Raw genomic sequence first — 17,765 nt, forward strand, 5'->3', positions numbered from 1 at the left:
TTTTGTTAGTATGTTTGATTTTGTTCTCTGTCTCCCTCCTCTTGACTGTGAGCCCGCTGTTGGGTAGGGACTGTCTCTATGTGTTGCCGACGTGTACTTCCCAGGCGCTTAGTACAGGGCTCTGCACACAGTAAGCGCTCAATAAATACGGTTGATTGATTGATTGATTGTTAAAGGCTTACTGTGTGCCTGGCACTGCACTAAGCGCTGGGGTAGATAATATTGATAATAATGATACTTGAGGCATTTGTTAAGTGCTTACTAGGTGCCAGGCACTGTCCTAAGCGTCGGATGGTTAATAATGATAATAAAAATAATAATAATAATTGTGGTACTTTTAAGCACTTATTGGGTGCCAGGCACTGTCCTAAGTATGAGGTAGATAATAATGACAATAATAATCGTGGTGTTTGTTAAGCATTTAGTAGGCATCAAGCACTGGGGTAGATACTAGATAAAAAGGTTGGACCCAATCCATATCCCACATGGGGATCACAGTCTTATCCCCATTTTACAAATGAGGTAACTGAGGCACAGAGAAGTGGAGTGAGTTGCCCAAGGTCACACAGCATATAGGTGGTAGAGCCGGGATTAGAAACCATGTCCTCGGACTCTCAAGCCCGTGCTCTTGCCACTAGGCTAAGCTGCTTCTCTCAGCTGCAGCCAAAAAGAGGGTAGGGTTAGACATACAGAAGAACTTCTTAAACAAAAGTATCAATAGAATTATTGGCATTTGCTGCTGAGATTATTGTCTTTATTACTATTACTACTATCATTAATGTATTTTTTAAGCACTTGCTATATGTCAAGCACTGTTCTAAGCGTTTGGGTAAATAGGATTCAATTCGTTTGGGGCTCACAGTCTAAATAGGAGGAAGAACAGGAAATGAATCTCCATTTTACAACTGAGAGACCACAGAGAAGGGAAGGGACTTGTCCAAGTCACACAGCAGTCAAGAAGCAGAGCCCGCATTAGAACACAGATCTTCTGACTCCCAGGCCCGGGGTCTTTCCACTAGGCAGTGTTGATTCTCTTCTCAACTGATGGAGACTGGGGGCTGGACAAGATGACCTCCGGAAATCTCTTCCAGGTCCAGTACTTCAACCATTCCACAGCATCACTGTCATCACCAGAAGTACTATTTTTCCCTTACGAATGGAATTGCTCAGTGACAGAGAAGAGCTCAGGTATTCTAATAGGGATAATGGTGTGCCAAGCACTGTAGCGGAGACAGCGTTATCAATCGAGACACAATCCCTGTCCCACAAGGGGCTGACAGTGTGAAAGGGAAAGACAGAGCACGAATTCAATATCCATTTTAAAGATGACGAAACTGAGGCACATAAAGTTAAGTGACTTGCCTAACGTCACACAGCAAACAAGTGGTGGATCCAGGACTGGAATCCAGGTCCTCTGACTCTCACGTCTGGGATCTTTCTGGTGGCTATGCTGGGAGAGGAATGGATTGTATATATGAGCAGGAGGAACAACTCGCAACCTTGGTGTCATTCTCGATTCTGCTCTCTCGTTCACGCCACACATCCAATCTGTCATCAAAACCTGCCGGTCTCACCTATACAACATTGCCAAGATCCACCCTTTCCTCTCCACCCAAACCACTACCTTGCTGGTTCAATCTCGCATTCTATCCTGAATGGACTACTGCATTAGCCTCCTCTCTGATCTCCTATCCTTCTGTCTCTCCCCACTTCAGTCTATATTTCACTCTGCTGCCCAGATTATCTTTATGCAGAAACGCTCTGGGCATGTTACTCCCCTCCTCAAAAACCTCCAGTGGCTGTCTCTCAACCTACGAACCAAGCAAAAACTCCTCACTTTCGGCTTCAAGGCTCTCCATCACCTTGCCCCCTCCTACCTCATCTCCCTTCTCTCCTTCTACAGCCCAGCCCGCACCCTCCGCTCTTCTGCCACTAACCTCCTCACTGTACCTGGTTCTCTCCTGTCTCGCCGTCGACCCCTGGCCCAATTCCTTCCCCTGGCCTGGAATGCCTTCCCTCTACACATCCGCCAAGCTAGCTCTCTTCCTCCCTTCGAAGGCCTACTGAGAGCTCACCTCCTCCAAGAGGCCTTCCCAGATTGAGCCCCTTTTTTTCTCTCCTTCTCCCCATCCCTTCCGCCCTACCTCCTTCCCCTCCCCATACTTGTATTTGCACAGACCTATAACTCTATTTATTTTACTTGTACATATTTACTATTCTATTTATTTTGTTAATGATGTGCATATAGGTTTAATTCTATTTGTTCCTTACGATTCTGACATCTGTCTAAATGTTTTTTTATTGTTGTCTGTCTCCCCCTTCTAGACTATGAGCCCGTTGTTGGGTAGGGATCATCTCTATATGTTGCCGCCTTGTACTTCCCAAGCGCTTAATACAGTGCTCTGTACACAATAAGCGCTCAATAAATACGATCGAATGCTTGAATGAATGACCAGTAATCGGAGGAGGAAATCAGAGAGGAACATGTTGATGATGATGGTATTTATTAAGCACTTACTATGTGCAAAGCACTGTTCTAAAGCGGAAGGTGTTGATAGGGAGTGGGTGGCAAGGGTAAGAGAAAAAGTGCGGGGGCTAATCGAGTCTGCGTGAAACTCTTCCATCTCCGCAGAAAATGCTCTACAAATAGCAATGATTAACGGATGAATTACATGCACTCTCCCACAGGTTCACAGTTCAACCCAGGTCGCCATGAATAATCCATTCCTACCTGATCCATGCCCATCTGATAACAATAATGATAATGATAATAATAATTCATTTTCCATGCAGGAGAGCCCAGAAATAACAAAAAAGAAAAATTTCTCCAATTTTTACCAACCTCCCTGAGGGAAATCTACCAGCCTTCATTGAGCCCCCGGAAGAGACACACTCATTCGCAGGCAGGTACCTTTTCATTTTTTTTATGGTATTAGTGAAGTGCTTACTATGTGGCAGGCACAGTGCTAAGCTGTGGTGTGAATAATCAGGTTGGACACAGTCCCTGTCCAATATCGGCTCACAGTCGTAACACCCATTTTGCAGGTGCGGTAACTGAGTCACAGAGAAGAGAAATGACTTGCAAAAGGACACACGGTAGACAATTAATTAATTCATTAATCCGTATTTATTATTACTAATAATGAACTTTTGCTTGTATCTTCTATTATAGATTTGAGTTCGTCCAAATGTACAGTGGGTTTTGCATAAACGATGCATATATTTAATCACCTCCCTCCCTGAGCCTGTGATTAGTCTTGTTCTGCCTCCCAGAGCCGTGGAATTGGGTTGAATAATTGGTCCCTGCTGCAGTGCAGACTTCTTTACTGGCTCGTGGTTGTGTGTCTCCCCTCTTCGAGTCTGTGAGCCCGTTGTTGAGTGGGGATTGTCTGTTTTGTCTGTTGCCAAATTGTACTTTCCAAGCGCTTAGCACAGTGGTCTGCACACAGTAAGCGCTCGATAAATATGACTGAATGAATGAGTGAATAATGAAGGGGGAATAATGAGACTAATGATGATATTTATTAAGCTTTTACTATATACCGAAAACTAGGCCACAAGGAGCCGCATGATCTAATGGTAAAAGCATGAACATGGGAGTCAGGAGGCCTGTGCTCTAATCCCGAGACTATCACTGTCTGCTGTGTGACCTTGGGCAAGTCGCTTCACTTCACTGTGCCTCAGTTTTCTTATCTGTTAAGTGGGGATTCATCAGCTGGATTTTGTATTTTTAAGCCATTTCTTAAGCGCTTACTATGAACCAGGCACTGTACGAAACGCTGTGGCAGATAAAAGCAAGTTGGGTTGGACACAGTCCGTGCCCCTCATGGGGCTCACAGTATTAATCGCACTTTTACAGATTAGGAAACTGAGGCACAGAGAAGTTCAGTGCTTTGAACAAGATCTTTGACCAAGATCACTGCCCTTCCCAGTCCACACCTTCCCCTTCTCCTCTCCCACACAGCTTTCCCTGCCTTTCCCTCGCCCCCGCTCCCCCTCACCACATCTCCAGAGTCCCTCTGTACCAGTGCCAACTCTGAACCCCTCCCTTTCAACACCCTCTCTCCACTCCTCCCCGCCCCCGCCCCATCCCAGTTCTCCTTTCTCATCGCCACCGCTCTTCACCCTCTCCCCTCCCAGGTCCTCTCCAAATCATTCCAATCCAAACCCGCCCCACTGCTCGCACCCTTCCCCCTCCCTCCCCACCCCCCACAGCTGCTGCCAAGTGTGGCTTATGGTACCCCCGCTCCATTGTAGGTAAACTCCCTTTCATCCTTGACCTGTTCTTTTACCCCCTCTCCTCCTCCTCCTCCTCGCCCTTACCGAAACTTGGCTCACCCAAGATGACACGGTCTCTTCTGCTGCTCTCTCCATGGGAGGCCTCCTCTTCCTCCACTCCCCCAGACTCACCGGAAAAGGAGGAGCTGTTGGCTTCCTTCTCGTACCCCAGTGTCGCTTTCGCACTATCCCTCCTCCCCCTTCCCTTTCCTTCCCCTCCTTTGAAGCCCATATTATTCGCCTCTACCACCCCCTCCAGATTCCTGTAGCCGTCATCTACCGTCCCCTGGCCCCACCTCCAAATTCTTTAATGATTTTGACCCCTTTCTCACCTTCCGTCTCTCCTTTTCCATGCCCACTCTGATCCTCGGCGACTTCAACTTTTTTTAAAACTATTTTGACCCGTTTCACACCTTCCTTCTCTCCTTTTTCATGCTCAATCTGATCCTCGGAGACTTCAACATGCACATGGATGTCCCTGGTGACTGCTCTGCCGCACGCCTTCTATCTCTCTTTGACGCTGCCAATCTCCTGCTCCACCTTGCCCACTTACCAACGTGGTCACAGCCTTGACCTCATCATCTCCTACCGCTGCACTATCTCTATAGTCACCAACTCTGAAATCCCTCTCTCTGATCATATCCTTCTCACCTGCCTCCTCACTCACACTCCTCTCCCCTGTAAATCTATATTACTACCTCACAGAGACCTCCGCTCTCTCGACCCTACCCATCTTTCTCAGCGCATCACACCCAACCTCTCATCCCTTTCCTCTCTACCCGATCTTGATGACCAGATTACTGCTCTCAATTCTACCCTCTCTACTCAACTGACCTCCTACGCTCCCCTTTCCCTTCGGCGCTCTCGTGCCACTAACCCACAACCTTGGATCACTGCCACTGTCTGCCTCCTTCGCTCTTATGCTTGAGCGGCTGAACGCTGCTGGCGAAAGTCTAAACACCAAGCCAACCCTGTTCACTTCAAGTTTATCCTTTCCTGCCTTAACTCTGCCCTCTCCTCTGACAGACAAAACCATTTCTCCTCCCTTATTGACCCCCATGCCCTTCATCCCCTTCAGCTCTTCCGTACATTTAACTCCCTTCTCAGGCCCCCTGTTCCTCCCCCTCCTCCATCCCTCACCCCCAACGATCTGGCCAACTACTTCATTAGTAAAATTAACTCCAGCAGGTCTGAGCTCCCCAAAGTCACTCTTCCCTTTCTCCAACGCCCCCGATTTCAACCCTCTCCACTACTCTCCCATCCTTCCCAGCAGTATTTTCAGATGAGATCTCCTCCCACCTCTCAAGTGCTACTCCAGCCACGTGTGCTTCTGACCCCATTCCCTCTAATCTTATGAAATCTCTCGCCCCTTCCCTCCTTAACTTCCACGTTCAACTGCTGGTTTCTTCCCCTTTGCCTTCAAACATGCCGACGTCTCCCCTATCCTAAAAAACCCTTTCTTGACCCCACATCCCTTTCTAGTTATCGCCCTATCTCCCTCCTACCATTCCTTTCCAAACTCCGAGAATGAGTCGTCTACACCCGCTGCCTCGAATTCCTCGACGCCAACTCTCTCCTCGACCCCCTCCAATCTGGCTTCCGTCCCCTACACTCCACCGAAACTGCCCTCTCAGAGGTCGCCAATGACCTACTTCTTGTCGAATCCGATGGCTCCTACTCTATCCTAATCCTCCTCGACCTCTCAGCTGCCTTCGACACTGTTGACCACCCCCTTCTCCTCAACACGCTATCCAACTTTGGCTTCACAGACTCCGCCCTCTCCTCGTTCTGCTCTTATCTCTCCGGCCGTTCATTCTGTCTTCTTTGCGGGCTCCTCCTCCCGCTCCCATCCCCTTACTGTAGGGGTTCCTCAAGGGTCAGTTCTTGGTCCCCTTCTGTTCTCCAGTTACACTAACTCCCTTGGTGAACTCATTTGCTTCCACGGCTTCAACTATCATTTCTATGCTGATGACACCCAAATCTACATCTCCGCCCCTGCTCTCGCTTCCGCCTTTCAGGCTCGTGTCTCCTTCTGCCTTCAGGACATCTCCATCTGGATGTCTGTCCGCCATCTAAAACTCAGTATGTCCAAGACTGAACTCCTTATCTTCCCTCCCAAACCCTGCCCTCTCCCTGACTTTCTCGTCACTGTAGACGGCACTACCATTCTTCCCGTCTCACAAGCCCGCAACCTTGGTGTCATCCTCGACACCGCTCTCTCTGTCACCCCTCACATCCAATCCGTCACCAAAACCTGCCGGTCTCACCTCCACAGCATCGCCACGATCCGCCCTTTCATCTCCATCCAAACTGCTACCTTGCTGGTTCAATCTCTCATCCTATCCCGACTGGATTACTGCATCAGCCTCCTCTCTGATCTACAATCCTTTTGTCTCTTCCCACTTCACTCTATACTTCACTCTGCTGCCCGGATCATCTTTGTGCAGAAATGCTCTAGGCATGTTACTCCCCTCCTCAAAAATCTCCAGCGGCTTCCTGTCAACCTACGCATCAAGCAAAATCTCCTCTCTCGGCTTCAAGGCTCTCCATCACCTCGCCCCCTCCTACCTCACCTCTCTTCTCTCCTTCTACAGCCCAGCCCACATCCTCCGCTCCTCTGCCGCTAACCTCCTCACTGTACCTCGTTCTCACCTGTCCTGCCGTCGACCCCCCGGCCCACGTCCTCCCCCTGGCCTGGAATGCCCTCCCTCCACTCATCTGCCAAGCTAGCTCTCTTCCTCCCTTCAAAGCCCTACTGTGAGCTCACCTCCTCCAAGAGGCCTTCCCAGACTGAGCCCCCTTTGTCCTCTCCTCCTCCCCATCCCCCCCACCCTACCTCTTTCCCCTCCCCACAGCACTCGTATATATGTTTGTACAGATTTATTACCCTATTTATTTTACTTGTACATATTTACTATTCCATTTATTTTGTTAATGATGTGCATCTAGCTTTATTTCTATTTATTCTGATAACTTGACACCTGTCCACATGTTTTGTTTTGTTGTCTGTCTCCCCCTTCAAGACTGTGAGCCCGTTGTTGGGTAGGGACCGTCTCTATATGTTGCCACTTGTATTTCCCAAGCGCTTGATACAGTGCTCTGCACACAGTAAGCTCTCAATAAATACAATTGAATGAATGAACCTTCTCACCTACCTCCTCACTCACACTCCTCCCCCCGTAAATCTATATTATTACAGCACAGAGACCTCCGCTCTCTCGACCATACCCATCTTTCTCAGCACATCACACCCCACCTCTCCTCCCTATCCTCTACTCACGATTGATGACCAGATTACTGCTCTCAACTCCACCCTCTCTATTCAAGTATACTCGCTCGCTCCCCTTTCCCTTCGCCGCTCTCGCACCACTAACCCACAGCCTTGTATCACTGCCACTGTCCACCTCCATCGCTCTTATGCTCGAGCTGCTGAACGCTGCTGGCGAAAGTCTAAACACCAAGCCAACCTTTTTCACTTTATGTTTATCCTTTCCTGCCTTTTTTAATAGCATTTATTACGCGCTTATTATGTGCAAAGCATTGTTCTAAGCGCTGGGGAGGTTACAAGGTGATCTGGTTGTCCCACGGGGGGCTCACAGTCTTCATCCCCATTTTACATATGAGGTAAGTGAGGCCCAGAGAAGTGAAGTGACTTACCCAAAGTCACACAGCCGACAGTTGGCGGAGCTGGGATTTGAACCCATGACCTCTGACTCCAAAGCCCGGGCTCTTTCCACTGAGCCACGCTGCTTCTCCTAAATCTGCCCTCTCCTCTGCCAAGCAGAACTGTTTTTCCTCCCTTATTGACACCTTTGCTTATCACCCCCGTCAGCTGTTCCATAAATTTAACTCCCTTCTCAGACTCCCTCCTCCATCCCTCATCCCAACGATCTGGCCTCCTACATCTTTAGTGAAATTAACTCCATCAGGTCTGAGCTCTCCAAAGTCACCTCTCCCCCTTCTCCATCCCCGCCTCTCTCAACTCTCTCTGTTACTCCCCCATCCTTCCCAGCAGTATCTTCAGATGAGATCTCCTCCCTCCTCTCAATTGCTACTCCATCCACCTGTGCTTCGGACCCCATTCTCTTTCATCTCTTCCTTCCTCCCCTCTTTAACTTCCATCTTGAACCGCTCACTCCACTGGCTCCTTTCCCTCTGCTTTCAAACATGCCCACGTCTCCCCCATCTTAAAAATACTCTCTCTTGACGCCACCTCCCCCTGTAGTTATAGCCCTATCTCCCTCCTACCCTTCCTTTCCAAACTCCTAGAACGAGCCAACTATACTCGCCGCCTCGAATTCCGCAACGCCAACTCTCTCCTTGACCCCATCCAATCTGGCTTCTGTCCCCTACACTCCACAGAAACTGCCCTCTCAAAGGTCACCAATGACCTCCTGCTTGCCAACTCCAACGGCTCCTACTCTATCCTAATCCTCCTCGACCTCTCAGCTACCTTCGACACTGTGGATCACCTCCTTCCTTCACAAACTCTGTCCTCTCCTGGTTCTTCTCTTATCTCTCCAGCCATTCATTCTCAGTCTTCTTTGCGGGGTCCCCCTCCCCCTCCCGTCCCCTTACTGTAGGGGTTCCTCAAGGGTCAGTTCTTGGTCCCCTTCTGTTCTCTAGCTACACTCACTCTCTTGGTGAACTCATTCGCTCCCGCTACACTCACTCTCTTGGTGAACTCATTCGCTCCCACGGTTTCAACTATCATCTCTACGCCGATGACACCCAAATCTACATCTCTGCCCCTGCTCTCTCTCCCTCCCTTCAGGCTCGTATGTCTTCCTGCCTTCAGGACACCACCATCTGGATCTCTGACCGCCATCTAAAACTCAATATGTCCAACTCTGAACTCCTTATCTTCCCTCCCAAACCCTGTACTCTCCCTGACTTTCCCGTCACTATAGACGGCACAACCATACTTCCCCTCTCACAAGCCCGCAACCTTGGTGTCATCCTGGACTCCGCTCTCTCGTTCACCCCGAATAACCAATCCATCACCAAAACCTGCCGGTCTCACCTCCACAACATCGCCAAGATCCGCTCTTTCCTCTCCATCCAAACTGCTACCTTACTGGCTCAGTCTCTCCTCCTATCCCGACTGGATTACTACATCAGCCTCCTCTCTGATCTCCCATCTTGCTGTCTCTCCCCGCTTCAGTCTATACTTCACTCTGCTGCGCGGATCATCTTTATACAGAAACGCTCTGGGCATGTTATTCCCCTCCTCAAAAATCTCCAGTGGTTGCCTGTCAACCTACAACTCAAGCAAAAACTCCTCACTCTCTGCTTCAAGGCCCTCTATCACCTCGCCCCCTCCTACTTCACCTCCCTTCTCTCCTTCTGCAGTCCAGCCCTCATCCTCCACTCCTCTCCTCACTGTACCTTGTTCTCGCCTGTCCCACCCACCATCGATTCCTACATCTGGCCTGGAATGTTCTCCCTCCACATATCCACCAAACTAGCTCTCTTCCTCCTTTCAAAGTCCAACTGAGAGCTCACTTCCTCCAGGAGGCCTTCCAAGACTGAGTCCCCTTTTTCCTCTCCTCCACCCCATCCCCCACTGCCCTACCTACTTCCCCTCCCCACAGCACTTGTATATATTTGCACAAATTTACTACTTTATCTATTTTACTTGTACATATTTACTATTCTATTCATTTTGTTTTGATCAATCAATCAATCAATCAGTCGTATTTGTTGAGCGCTTATTGTGTGCAGAGCAATGTACTAAGCGCTTGGGAAGTACAAGTTGGCAACATATAGAGACGGTCCCTACTCAACAGTGGGCTTACAGTCTAGAAGGGGGAGACAGAGAACAAAACAAAACATACTAACAAAATAAAATAAATAGAATAGATAATTACAAGTAAAATAAATAAATAGAGTAATAAATATGTACAAACATATATATATATATATATATATATATATATATATACAGGTGCTGTGGGGAAGGGAAGGAGGTAAGGCGGGGGGGGATCGAGAGGGAGAGGAGGGGGAGAGGAAGGATGGGGCTCAGTCTGGGAAGGCCTCCTGGAGGAGGTGAGCTCTCAGTAGGGCCTTCAAGGGAGGAAGAGAGCAAGCTTGGCGGATGTGGAGAGGGAGGGCATTCCAGGCCAGGGGGATGACGTGGACCGGGGGTCGACGGCGGGACAGGCGAGAACGAGGCATGATGAGGAGATTAGCGGCAGAGGAACAGAGGGTGTGGGCTGGGCTGTAGAAGGAGAGAAGGGAGGTGAGGTAGCAGGGGGCGAGGTGATGGAGAGCCTTGAAGCCGAGGGTGAGGAGTTTCTGCCTGTTGCACAGGTTGATGTGCATATAGCTATAATTCTGTTTGTTCTGACGATCTTGACACCTGTCTACATGTTTAATTTTGTTTTTGTCTCCCCCTTCTAGACTGTAAGCCCGTTGTTGGGTAGGCACCGTCTCTATATGTTGTCCCCTTGTACTTCGCATGAGCTTAGTACAGTGCTCTGCACACAGTAAGCACTCAATAAATGCGATTGAATGAATAAATGAAGTACTTAAAAATATGCTACTACTACTGCTACAGCTATTACTCCTCCTTCTCCTCCTCCTCCTTCTCTTCCTACTCCTCCTTCTACTACAACTAGTAATGTTATGCTTGTATACTTTCTCTCCTCTTGGGCTTAGTTAAGACTGAGTAATGGGGAACTGGACTCAAGCCCTCCAGACAGAGTTCATCCTGATGGGATTCCTCAACAACAATGGCGGACTCCCTACCGTCCTCTCCGCCCTGATTAGTATCACCTTCATCGTGGCCCTGACTGGAAATTCCACCATGATGTTCCTCATCTACATCGACCCCCAGCTCCACAACCCCATGTATTTCCTCCTCAGTCAACTCTCCCTCATGGACGCCATGTACATCTGCACAACTGTGCCCAAAATGATGGTGGACCAGTTGACTGGGCAGAAGACCATTTCCTTCTCGGGGTGTATGGTTCAGATCTTCCTGTACCTGACCCTGATGGGAGCCGAATGCTTCCTACTAGGCCTCATGGCCTATGATCGATACGTGGCCATCGGCCACCCTCTGCGCTACCCTGTCCTCATGAGCCAGAAGAAGTGTGTCCAGATGGCGGCGTGTTCATGGCTTTTGGGAGCCACAGATGGCTTTCTGGTCCCTCCCATAGCCATGAGCTTCCCCTACTGTGGGTCAAGAGTCATCGACAGCTTCTTCTGCGAAGTTCCTGCCCTGCTGAAGCTCTCTTGCGTTGACACTTCTGTCTATGAGACGGTGATGTATGTCTGCTGTGTCTTGATGCTCTTGGTGCCCTTAGCCCTCATCGCATTCTCCTATGGCCGGATCGCCACCGTCGTGCTGGGCATGCGCTCGGCTCAGGCCCAGAAGAAGGCCTTGGCCACCTGCTCTTCCCATCTGATCGTGGTCAGCCTCTTCTATGGGGCGGCCATCTTCACCTACATGCTTCCCAATTCCTACCACACTCCCGAGCAAGATAAGGTGGTTTCTGTCTTCTACACCATCCTCACGCCTGCTCTAAACCCTGTGATCTATGGCCTCCGCAATAAACAAGTGGCAGGAGCTCTTCGGAAGGTGCTGCAGAGATGCACTTCTGTACAGAGATTGTGATCCCAAACCGAGCCTTGGAATAATAATAATGGCACTTGTTAAGTGCTTACAGCATGGCTTTGTGGAAAAAGCATGGGTTTAGGATCCAGAGGTCATGGGCTCTAATCCCAGCCTCGACACTAGTCTGCAGTGTGACCTCGGGTAAATTACTTAACTTCTTTGGGCCTCAGTTTCGTCATCTGAAAAATGGGGATTAAGACTATGAGTTCCACTTGGGACAACCTAATTAGCTTACATCTGTCCCAGTGCTTATAACAGTGCTTGGCATGTAGTAAGCGCTTCACAAATACCATTATTATCATTATCATTATTATTATTATGTGCCAAGCATCGTTCTAAGCGCTGGGGTAGATACAAGGTAATCAGGTTGAACACAGTCCCTGTCCCACAGGGGACTTACTCTCCTGAGCCCCATTTTACAGATGAGGTAACTCAGGCACTGAGAATTTAATTGACTTGCCCACGGTCACACAGAAGACATGTGGTGGATCCGGGATTAAAACACAGGACCTCTGACTCCCAGGTCTGTGATCTTTCCACTAAGCCATACGGATTCTGAATCTTACTAAATTCTGGATCAGGGATATCAGCTTCAAATCTGGCTGTGGAATACTGACCAGGGAGAATAGATAACCTGGGGATTTTTGATTCACGATGATAAAATCGGGAGCAAATTATGTGGACGGCAAGTCAGACAGTCAGTCAGTCATATGTATTGAGCGCTTGGTACATTCTTTCGTATTTATTGAGAATTTACTGAAGGCAGAGCAGTGTACTAAGCGCTAAGGAGAGTACAGTATAATAATAAATAGACACCTTCCCTGTCCACAGCGACCTTACAGTCTAGAGGGAGAGCAGGTCCTGACTGCTCTAATAATAATTTGTTAGGTACTCACTCTGTGCCAAACACTGTACAGAATGCTGGAGTAAGTACAAGATTATTTAGCTCCGCATGGGGCTCCCAGTCCAAATAGGATTCTTAGTCATAGTCTAAGTAAGAGCGAGGACAGGCTTTGAATGAATCCCCATTCGGCGGGTGAGGAAATTGAGGCTCAGAGCAGTTAAGTGACTTTCCTAAGGTCATGCAGCAGGCACGAGGCAGAGCAGGGATTAGAACTCAGGTCCTCTGATTCCCATGCCCACGCTAGTTCCACCATGTCAGGTTTCTCCATCAGTAGCTGCTGCAGCAAGAGATTGAGGTCAGACATCAGGACATGTGTCCATAGGGAATCGGGTTGCTTAGAGATGCAGCATGGTTTAGGGTTAAGAGCCCTGGTTTGGGAGTCAGAGGTCGTGGGTTCTAATCCCGGCTCCACTGCCTGTCAGTTGTGTGACTTTGAACAAGTCACTTCACTTCTTTGCGCCTCAGTGACTTTATCTGTAAAATGGGGATTGAGACTGGGAGCCCCATGTGGGACAACCTGATTACCTTTTATCTACTTTGTGCTCTGTGTTCTGCACACAGTAAGCGCTCAGTGAAAACGACTGAATGAAATACGATTGAATGAATACCCCAGCGCTTGCAGCAATGCTTGGCACATAGTAAGTGCTTAACAATTACTGTAATTATATTATTTTTATTATTATTAGGGAGGTAAGAGAATCTGAGAAGACCTGGGAGTGACTCTATAAAACTGAGGATTCTAAAGTTGCTGCGGCCAGGGAACGTGCCTACCAAGTCTGTAATATTGTACTCCCCCAGGCACATAGTACAGTGTTCTGGATACAGTAAGCACTCAATAAATACCACCGATTGATTGATTAATGTCCGTCTCCCCTCTCAACTGTGAGCTCTTTGTGGGCATCTCCAACTCCATTGTATTGTAGTCTCCCAAGCACTTAGTACAGTAGTCTGCACACAGTAAGCACTAATAAATACCAATGATCGATTTATTGATTGCTTGATTAATGTCTCTCTCCCTCAAACAGGGCCTTACAATAATAATAATGATAATAATAATAATGGTACATGTTGAGTGCTTACAGCGTGGCTTAGTAGAAAGAGCACTGGCGTGGGAGTCAGAGGTCATGGGTTTTAATCCCAGCCCCACCGCTTGTCTGTGTGTGACCTAGGGTAAATCACTTGACATCTCTGGGCCTCAGTTCCCTCATCTGCAAAATTGGGATTAAGGCTGTGAGCCCCACATGGGACAACTTAATTATCTTGCATCTACCCCAGCGCTTAGAACAGTGCTCGGCACATAGTAAGTGCTTATCAATAACGATTATTATTATTATTACTACTATTATTATGTGGCAAGCATTGTTCTAAACGCTGGGGTAGATTCAAGGTAATCTGGTTGGACACAGTCCCTATCCCACAGGAGGCTCATATTCTTAATCCCCATTTTACAGATGAGGTAACTAAGGCACTGAGAAGTTAAGTTCATTCATTCATTCATTTAATTTATTTATTGAGCGCTTACTGTGTCCAAAGCAATGTACTAAACGCTTGGAAAGTATAATTCGGTAACAGAGACAATCCCTACTCAACAACGAGCTCACAGTCTCGAAGGAGGAGACAGACAACAAAATAAAACAAGTATGCACGTGTGAATACCATCAAAATAGATAAATAGGATTATGGCTATATACACATCATTAATAAAATTAATGGAGTAATAAATATGTGCACATATGTACAAGCGCTGTGGAGAGGGGAAAGGAGTAGGGCAGAGGGAGGGAGTAGGGGCGATGGGGAGGGGAGGAGAAGCAGAGGGGGGAGCTTAGTCTGGGAAGGCTTCCTGGAGGAGGTGAGCTCTCAGTAGGGCTTTGAAGGGGGGAAAAGAGCAAGTTTGGAGGACGGGAGGAGGGAGGGCATTCCAGGCCAGAGGTAGGACGTGGGTCAGTGGTTAACGGTGGAAAAGGCAAGAACGAGGCAGAATGAGGAGGTTAGTGGAAAAGTAAAGGAGTGTAAGGGCTGGGCTTTTGAAGGAGAGAATGGAGGTGAGGTAGGAGGAGGCAAGGTGATGGAGAGCTTAAATGACTTGCCCAATGTTACACAGCAGGCAGGTGGTGGAGGCGGGATTAGAAACCAGGACCTCTGACTCCTAGTCCCGTGTTCTTTCTACTAAGCTAAAGAGCTTCTGAATCCTACTCAAATCTACTTCAGGGATATCGGCTTCAAATCCGGGGTGGAATGGTTACCAGGGAGAAGAGTTAACCAGGGGATTATTGATTCATGTTGAGAAATTAGGGAGCAAATAATGCGGACGGCAAGTCAGACAGTCAGTCAATCGTATGTATTGAGCGTTTGGTTCATTCGTTTGTATTTATTGAGCATTTACTGTGGGCAGAGCAGTGTACTAAGTGCTACGGGGAGTACAGTATAATAATAAATAGACACATTCCATTTCCACGGCGACCTTACGGTCTAGAGGGAGAGCAGACCCTGGCTGTTCTAAAAATAATGGTAAATAATGTTCTAAAAATAATATTAGGCACTCCGTCTGCGCCGAGCACTGTACTGAGCGCTGGGGTAGATACAAGATTATTAAACTCCACATGAGGCTCACAGTCCAAATAGGATTCTTAGTCACAGTCTAAGGAGGAGGGAGGACAGGTGTTGAATGAATCACCATTCTGCAGGTGAGGAAATTGAGGCTCAGAGCAGTTAAGTGACTTTCCCAAGGTCGTGCAGCAGTCACGAGGCAGAGCAGGGATTATAACCCAGGTATCCTGACTCACGGGCCCACGTTCTTTACGCGAGGCTGGGTTTCTCTATCAGTAGCTGCTGCAGGAAGAGGTTGAGGTCAGATCTCAGGACATGTATCCACAGGGAATCGGGTTGCTTTGAGAAGCAGCGTGATTTAGGGGAATAAGCCAGGGCTTGGGAGTCAGAGGTCGTGGGCTCTAACTTCGGCTCCACTACTTGTCAGCTGTGTAACTTTGGGCAAGTCACTTCCCTTCTCTATGCCTCAGTGACCTCATCTGTAAAACGGGATGAGGACTGCGAGCTCCACGTGGGATAACCTGATTACCTTGCATCTCTATTGTGTTCTGTGCTCTGCACACAGTAAGCGCTCAATAAAAACGATTGAATGAAATACGACTGACTGAAAAGCCCAGCGCTTAGAACAGTGCTTGGAACATAGTAAGTGCTAACAAATACCTTATTATTATTATTATTATTATTACCAGGGTGGTAAGAGAATCTAGGAAGTTCTGGGAGGGACTCTTTAAAACTGTGGATTCAAAAGTTGCCGTGAGCAGGGAACGTGCCTACCAACTCTGTAATATTGTACTTCCCCAAGCACTTAGTACAGTGTTCTTCACACACTAAGCACTCAATAACTACCACCGATTGATTGATTAATGTCCGTCTCCCCTCTCAACTGCGAACTCGTTGTGCAAGGAACGTTGTGTGTGTCTCCTGCCCCGGCCCCGCCCCGGCGGCTTTATCAGGGGGCCGCTCGCCATCCGTCACCATCCATCGCCATCCGTCGCCATCTGCCTTAATCGGTCGCCATCTGCGGCTGTTCCGCCTCCCGCGTTGACCGTCCTCCTGCTCCTGGCCCTGGCCGCTGCCTCCGCCCTGGCCGATCCGCTGCGCTTCAAAGATTGCGGCTCCACCGTGGGGACGGTGATGGAGGTGAACGTGAGTCCTTGCCCCACGCAGCCCTGCCAGCCAGCCCTGCCACAAAGGAGAGTCCTACAGAGTCAATGTCACCTTCACCAGCAACACCCAGTCTCGGAACAGCACGGCGTTGGTGCACGGCCTGGTGCTTGGCGTCTTGGTGCCCTTCTCCATCACCGAGCCCGACGGCTGTAAGAACAGCATCAACTGCCCAATTGAGAAGAGCAAAACCTACAGCTACCCGAACAAGCTGCCCGTCAAGAGCGAATATCCCAGTGTAACCCAGCCCCGTGGAGAGAGAAGCAGGAGGAGAAACTGAGAGGCCTACTGGCTAGTCGGAAGGACCCGGGTTCGAATTCTGGCTCCGCTATCCCACAGCACCTGTATATATGTATATATGTTTGTACGTATTTATTACTCATTCATTTATTTTACTTGTACATATTTATTCTATTGATTTTACTTTGTTAATATGTTTTGTTTTGTTGTCTGTCTCCCCGTTCTAGACTGTGAGCCCGCCGTTGGGTAGGGACCGTCTCTATGTGTAGCCAACTTATACTTCCCAAGCGCTAAGTACAGTGCTCTGAACACAGTAAGCGCTCCATAAATACGATTGAATGAATGAATGAATGAGGAATACATGTCTACCAACTCAGTTGAAGCAGCGTGGCTCAGTGGAAAGAGCCCGGGCTTTGGAGCCAGAGGTCATGGGTTCAAATCCCGGCTCCACCAATTGTCAGCTGTGTGACTTTGGGCAAGTCACTTCACTTCTCTGTGCCTCAGTTATCTCATCTGAAAAATGGGGAATAAGACTGTGAACCCCACGTGGGACAACCTGGTCACCTTGTATCCTCCCCAGTGCTTAGAACAGTGCTTTGCACATAGTAAGCGCTTAATAAATTCCATTATAATAATAATAATTGTATTGTATTCTCCCAATCATTTAGTACAGTGGTCTGCACAGGGAAAGTACTAATAAATACAAATGATCAATTTATTGATTATTTGATTAATGTCTCTCTCTCCCTCTAGACTGTAACCTCACTGTGAAGTGTAAAACTCGCCAAGAGCAGGGATCATTCATTCATTCAATCGCATTAATTGAGCGCTTACTGTGTGCAGAGCACTGTACTATGCACTTGGACAGGACAATTCGGAAACAGAGACAACACCGCCCAACACTACTGTTCTCTCTCAAGGGCTTAGGACAGTGCAGGTTACGCTGTAGGCTTTCAATTCCTTTTCTTCTTAATAGTATTTGTTAAGCACTTACTATGTGCAAAGCACTGT

The 17,765-nt window shown here is 48.2% G+C and overlaps 1 protein-coding gene and 1 pseudogene across 1 annotated transcript; both read left to right on the forward strand.

Annotated features, from left to right (window-relative positions):
• The first annotated feature begins 10,951 nt into the window (after positions 1-10,951).
• LOC119941447 (olfactory receptor 2T2-like) lies at positions 10,952-11,899 on the forward strand. Its single transcript, XM_038761891.1, has one exon. The coding sequence runs from the start codon at positions 10,952-10,954 to the stop codon at positions 11,897-11,899; it is 948 nt and encodes a 315-aa protein (XP_038617819.1).
• Positions 11,900-14,839: 2,940 nt separating this feature from the next.
• Positions 14,840-16,794, forward strand: LOC119941291 (annotated as a pseudogene).
• Positions 16,795-17,765: the final 971 nt, after the last annotated feature.

The sequence above is a fragment of the Tachyglossus aculeatus genome, chromosome 20 (genome assembly GCF_015852505.1).
Source record: "Tachyglossus aculeatus isolate mTacAcu1 chromosome 20, mTacAcu1.pri, whole genome shotgun sequence".
Taxonomy (NCBI): Eukaryota; Metazoa; Chordata; class Mammalia; order Monotremata; family Tachyglossidae; genus Tachyglossus; species Tachyglossus aculeatus.